This window comes from Nicotiana tabacum, chromosome 13 (genome assembly GCF_000715075.1).
Source record: "Nicotiana tabacum cultivar K326 chromosome 13, ASM71507v2, whole genome shotgun sequence".
NCBI lineage: Eukaryota > Viridiplantae > Streptophyta > Magnoliopsida > Solanales > Solanaceae > Nicotiana > Nicotiana tabacum.
The window spans coordinates 40,272,316-40,278,883 of NC_134092.1; the positions used below are offsets into that span (position 1 = coordinate 40,272,316).

Here is a 6,568-nt window from a genome sequence, read left to right on the forward strand (position 1 = left end):
AATCCTTCTCTTAACTTTCAAACCTTCAAACTTCGCTTAACGCGCCCGGAATCATACTTAGCTATTCCGGATTACGACCAAACTTCACACACAAGTTCCAGACAACTAATTAGACTTATCCAAGGTCTCGGAACACCACCCGGAGTCCGATAACATCAAAGTCTACTCCAAGTCAAACTTGGCTAATTCAAAAACCTTCAAAATGCAAACTTCTGACAATAAGTGCCGAATCGCTCCCACACTACCCGATACTCAACCCGAATATATACCCAAGTCTAAAATTACCTTAGGAACCTTCAAATCCTGATTCCGAGGTCATTTACTCTAAAGTCAAATCTTGGTCAACTCTTCCAACTTAAAGCTTCCGAATTGAGAATTATTCTTCCAAATCAACTATGAACCTCTCGAAAATCGAAACCAACCACATATGTGAGTCATAATGCCTAATGCGAGGTCTCAAACCGTTGAACGACATGCTAAAACTCAAAACGACCGATCAGGTCATTACATTATTGAGGTACACTTGTCCGCATTCTTCGGTATATAAAATCATCTTTAGGCAAATGATTATTGTTTGAGGATTGAGGCGATGAGCAGATCGTTGGATACTCAGATGTTCATTGGGTAGGATCGCCTTCTGATAGACGTTCTATGTTTGGATATTGTGCTTTAGTAGGAGATAATTTGGTGTCTTAGAAGACCAAGAAACAAAATGTGGTTGTTCGGTCTAATGTAGAAGCAGAATATCGAGCAATGGCTACATGTGAGCAAGTTTGGATCAAAAGTTGCTCAAGGAGTTAAAATTTGGTGAGATCAACTATACGGAACTTGTGTGTGATAATCAAGCTACCTTTTACTCCATCCGTTCCAGTTTATGTGAACCTATTTTCTTTCTGGTCTGTTCCAAAAAGAATGACCATTTTCTAAATTTAGAAATAATTTAGTTTAAACTTACAATTCTACCCTTAATGAGAAGCTTTTATAACCACACAAATACTATGGGCCCCTTTTTAATTTATTTACGATCATAAATTTTAAAAGTTTTCATTTTATCTTAAACTCCATACTCAGTCAAATAGATTCACGTAAATTAAAACGGAGAAAGTATATTGTTTGAACTAAACATATTGAGATTACTATTTTGCGAGAGAGGAGATATTGCTACCATATTTGTAAAGTATGAATGATGAGCTTGCACATGTTTTCACCAACTATTCTTGTATTAGTTACATGTGGCGTTCTGTAGAAATATAGTAGTTGTCTTTAGACGGTCTCACTTCCCAGTGCTCGTGGAGAGTTGAGGTAGAAAGCATCACTAGGATATGCAATTACAGAAAGTTCAGTCAGTTGACAAGAAAGCATGTGTATAGCCGTATTCATATGGAAAGCGCATCCGCTCTATCCCTTCCTCCTATTCCTCAACAGAGATGAATACCATAATCGGTAAGCCATTTTGAATTTCACTCACTTTTTTCTATTTATTCTATTCGACTTTGGTTGTCTCATAATTCCTTATTGTTGGAAGTCCGACGAAGCCTTTGGCATGGTGGGAAGATAGTGATATAGTTGGTGGAAGAGATGAAGTTGCTGGCGGGACTTGGCTGGCTTGTACTCGCTCCGGAAGAGTGGCTTTCCTTACTAATGTTCGAGAAATCAAATCAAATTCAGACGCCAAGAGTAGAGGAGACCTTCCTGTTCGATTCTTAAAGGTGCTTTCTCAGCAATACCAAGCACTCCACCTGTTTGTTTAATTGACTGGAGCTTTCTTAGGACTTGTGGGGAACAAATCCCCGTTACAAGTGTATACAAAAGTGGGGAATCTTATAAATCTGCTGGGAGCTTTCAAATCCCTCTGTCCGTTTTAGGTGTTTCTTAACTCTTGGAATATAGCCTAAGCACGTTTCTGGTTATGCATCCTTTTGTTTCTAATTAGTGAATTCACTGTTGATATTGCCCTTGCCTTAGTACTTTCCAGATTCTAATGAAATTTTCTGAACTTGGTAAAACTACAGCCTCTTAGGTACTTCCGGTGTGAAATATATTTTTGTGGGTTTGTAATTACAGAGTGATAAGAGCCCACATGATTTTTCGGAGCAACTTTTGAGAGAAGCTGGTCAATATAATGGGTTTAATTTGATAGTAGCTGATCTTTGTTCGATGACAATGGTTTATATAACCAACCGACCAAAAGACAGCGGTATGTCCGTGACTGAGGTTTCAGCTGGTATTCATGTTTTATCAAATGCAGCACTTGATACTCCCTGGCCTAAGGTAACAAATTGCTCTGCTTCATCATGGTCTTCTTCTTGATGATTTTGTTAGATTATTGACGCTTAAACCTGCACTGCAAGGCTGTGCTTATGGATATACCTTCCGTGGTCTCAAAGCTTTTATGTAGCACTCAAAAAGGCACATGTCTTGAAAGAAAATTTAGGCCAACAAAGAAAACAAGTTGAATTGATGATGGGGTCATTTAAGAACATAGGCTGACGGAGTTAAGTCGTATTGAGGGAATCGTTTTGTCTCAATCAATCAAGAATGCCTCAACCGGATAAATTCACTTATTTCACATCGTATCTAGCGCAGATCGTATCCAGCCCACTTGAACAATTTGAAATAATCTCATTGATTTCTATGAAACTAGGAAACTTATATTTCTCATTCACAGATCCATCTTTGTTTATGCCTAACTCCCAGTTTGGTCCTACTTTTGGTTTATTTCTTACTCTTGGCAATCTTTGGTAGAGCTTATTTATGATGTCGTGCTGAACCCGGTAAACAAACAAATAGGTGGTCTAAAATCATTTAATGCTGATTATAACAAATCTAATGCTGCTGATGACTATTTTCTGTTTATCAGTTGAGCTCCAAGACTCCGAGGACATTATCAGTTAGGCTTGACATGATTTACAAAAAGATACCGATAATTATTTTGGAGGAGAGTAAATACCCTAGATTAACAATATCTATTCATTCTACAGTTTCTGGCCTATACTAATTCCACTCTCTCGCTTTTGGGTATCGTCAATATAACAATTAAAGATGCAATACAATGGTCTATAGCAACTTTCTGGGCAAGTGTTTTAGTGTTTTCATAGTGGGGAGAGGTGACCAGTTTGTGAGGCAGTTAGATTGTGTTAAATCAAACATAACTAGTCAAAGTAAAATATTCTTCTGGAGGTAGAAAGAATATGCAATGTTCCTGAAATTAAATGTTTGGTTTATGCTGTCGATCATTGAGATATACAGGTCTACCTCACATAGATGGAAAAGAGATTGACGAAAAAAGGATTAGGCCATGGATATCACAAATTTATTTTAGCTACATGCAATTCTGGTAAAAGGAGATTCACTACCTAGATTAAGGGACAACTTTTATCAATTTATGATTAAGAAACTCACCTTGAGATCGTGATAAATAGTTTTAGGAGCTCCTCTATGGTGTGACAAAACTTGATAAATCTTAAACAGAATCAACTAAGAAGTTCTAAGAGCAATAAATCAGTTCAGAAAGTGACAAGTGCTGCAATTTCACGTATCTACGTGAACATAGTCACAACATTTCATATGGAAAATGTTTTTCGTCGTCGCATACTTAATGCTCTCTTAAACTTCCTTTCTTTGATAACATAGACCGTTAATCTAGGAGGAAAAATAGTGCAGAAAAATTTGGTAAAAGAGTTTATATCTATAACTGCTCTACAGATGGCTGTTTAGACCCATTAATACTATGTCAATCTCTCATCCCAAGACCAAAAGGGGGTTATGGAAAAAGAAGTGAAAACAAAGATCCGTACCCCTAGCTTTATTGAAGCCCTTCAACTTAAATGTAAAATCTTACCTTTCTTAACATGTTGTTGATTGGAACTGGTCTTACTTCTGATGTGGGAGAATTTGAACACTCTGCATTCTCATTGTTTTTCTAACTTGCAAGTTGCAACTCAGAGTTTAAGTCATAATACTGAGAGCGTTTATCCTAATGCTTTAGGCTTCTATCAGTTGCTGTCAAGTGCTTTTGCTTGTTGTCAAAGCACTTGACAACAAGCAAATGATTATTAAGAGTGCCGTCGGAGTTGGATTCTCTTTTATGTTGCTGCTTTCATTCTTTTTTCTTTTCCAGTGGTTCAGTGAGTGATAGTTGCCTAAGATTGTTAAAAGTGCCTTTGCCTCCATATTCTAAATTTCAAATTTGCAGTCTCAACGGCTGGAGTGCAGTTTCAAGCAATTATTAGATGAATATGGTGAAGCTGAAATTCCAATAGGACGGGCAGCTGAAAGAATAATGAGAGACGTGTCTAAAGAAGACAGCAACCTGCCAGGCATCTACCCTCCTGATGCCATATTCGTTGATACTAAAACCTCTATGGTATTGTGTTTACACCCCTCTTGTTTTCAGCTTAAGGAAGTGCACATGTATTTGCCTGTTTCATTTTGATTAATTTTGCTTTCTAACGGCCGGTGCATAGGGGCGTTATGGCACAAGAAGCACTTCTTCTCTGGCAGTGAGGAGTTCCGGTGAGGTAACATTTTATGAACTGTCTCTTGAGAAGGATGTATGGAAGGAGCAGCAGATGACCTTTATGATTGAGAAAATGATAGAAGGTGTTGATTCTGTATCCTAAGAAGTTCTTCAAACATGAACTACCAAGATCCAAACAAGACAATGTTTGTGATCTTTCCCATGGATAAAGCGGCAGAGTTATCTTCCTCTGTCTTAAATCTGCATAATCAAGTAATACTTCAGTTATCCTACCGTTGAGTAATCATTCGTGTCTCTTACTCCAGGACCTCCTTGCACAGTCTGCTACGGAAGATGAGGCGGTTCTGCCTATTAAGAGCATCATATTAAGTGTATATTTAAATCTTAGTCAATGGTATTTGTCATCTGCAGTCTAGGCAAACAACTGTATTATTGACGCATTTACTAGTATGTTAGATGAACAGTGAAGTGCTTCATTTTGCTACTATCACGGTTCCTCAATTATATTGATTCTGTGATGGTAAATATATGTGAGCTACGTTATAGTTTATATTCAGGTGAAAATGCAGCAATTGTTTGGGTGTCGATTTTAGACATAATAATCATCTTAAAAGAGCAACATAGACGTATTACTTATTTATTTGCATTTTTCCCGCAGAAGGAAAAGACTTAGGTAGTCCCTTGTGTATGCCTATAGGAGTAATTTTTATTCCTTATCTATACTAGTGAGTAGTGAATATAAAATATCTCTTATCTTTGTAAAAGAGGACAACTTTGATCTAACCCTTAACGTGGTTTATAAAACTGACGCTAAAGGAAACAAAGGTTACGTCAACTATTAAGCTAAATGTAAAGAAGACAGAAAACATTACTGATACGCGGGAGCAGGGAAAATCCTTAATATCGTCGTTCTTCCAATTTCCTCTAATGTGCAGAATTTTTGCTTTAATTTTTCTTTCTGGTTGTTGCTTTTTATCATAGGTTGATTTTGGGTCCTTTAATTTTTTATTTTATTTCCAAATAGGAAAACTAATTTATTTTAAAAATTAATGCATGTTTTTCTATTTTGTGTTAGGTTAGAAGAGAAGTAGAAGAGGAAAAGTAAAGGTTGGATGTTGTTTGAATTACTTTTGCTGTTGTTTTGGGATGATGTTCAAGTTACTGTTGATGCTATTTTTCTTTTCGGAACTGTGTAGAATATGTAATTGCTGAAATTGTTGAAGACTTGTTTGATGAAACTGAATGTTGTTGAAGACTTTTTGCAAAATTATTTCTGGTTGGATACTTCTTGTTAAATGTTTTTATACTTTTCAAATATTTGAATAGGATATACTAACATTTTTAACTTTAAAAATGATTTGAGTTGACTACGGTCAATTTTTTTTATAAACGACCCCGTATCAGTATTTTGACGATCCCGGTGAGTCCATATCATGATTTTAGACTTGGACGTATGTCCGAAATTGAATTCGGAAGTCCCTAACTTGATTTGAAGTAATTTGTTGAAAACTAGTAATTTGAAGGTTTAAAGATTTTCGAAATTTGACCGTAAGTTGACTTTATTATTACCGAGTTCGGATTTTAGTTCCGGAACTTGGTATAGATCCATTTTACTATTTAAAATTTATCTGTAAAATTTGGTGCAAAAAACAGAGTGGATCTGATAGGATTCGGACGCTCGGTTGTGAATTTGAAGGTTCTTGAGTGGATCTGATAGGATCCATTTCATGCATTTTGATGTTCGGTTCGCAGTTCTAAGTGTTATTTTGGTATTTTGGTCGCGCGAGCAAGTTCTTATTATGTTATTACATTTGTGTGCATGTTTGGTTTGGAGCCCAAGGAGCTCGGGTGAATTTCGGATAGGCTACGGACCATTTGAACTAAGAAAAATCTGGTTTTTTGAGTGTTGGTGTTTGTGGCCTTGTGCTTCGCGACCGCGAAGGTACTCTTGCGATCACGAAGAGGAAACTGGGACATGGGAGGATGTTCTTCTACGCGAACACAGAGAACCGGTCGCGAACGCGAAATAGTGGAGGGATTACCCTTCGCGAACGCGATCGTTCACAAGCGGACGCGATGGGATAAGGG

General features: G+C 37.1%; 1 protein-coding gene across 1 annotated transcript; it reads left to right on the top strand.

The window, feature by feature from the left end:
• The first annotated feature begins 1,204 nt into the window (after nt 1–1,204).
• On the top strand, nt 1,205–5,036 carry LOC107810669 (uncharacterized). The gene is made up of 5 exons (XM_016635470.2): nt 1,205–1,443; nt 1,526–1,709; nt 2,065–2,271; nt 4,196–4,366; nt 4,467–5,036. The coding sequence occupies exons 1-5, from the start codon at nt 1,361–1,363 to the stop codon at nt 4,620–4,622; spliced, it is 801 nt and encodes a 266-aa protein (XP_016490956.1). The 5' UTR covers nt 1,205–1,360; the 3' UTR covers nt 4,623–5,036.
• The last annotated feature ends 1,532 nt before the right edge of the window (nt 5,037–6,568 follow it).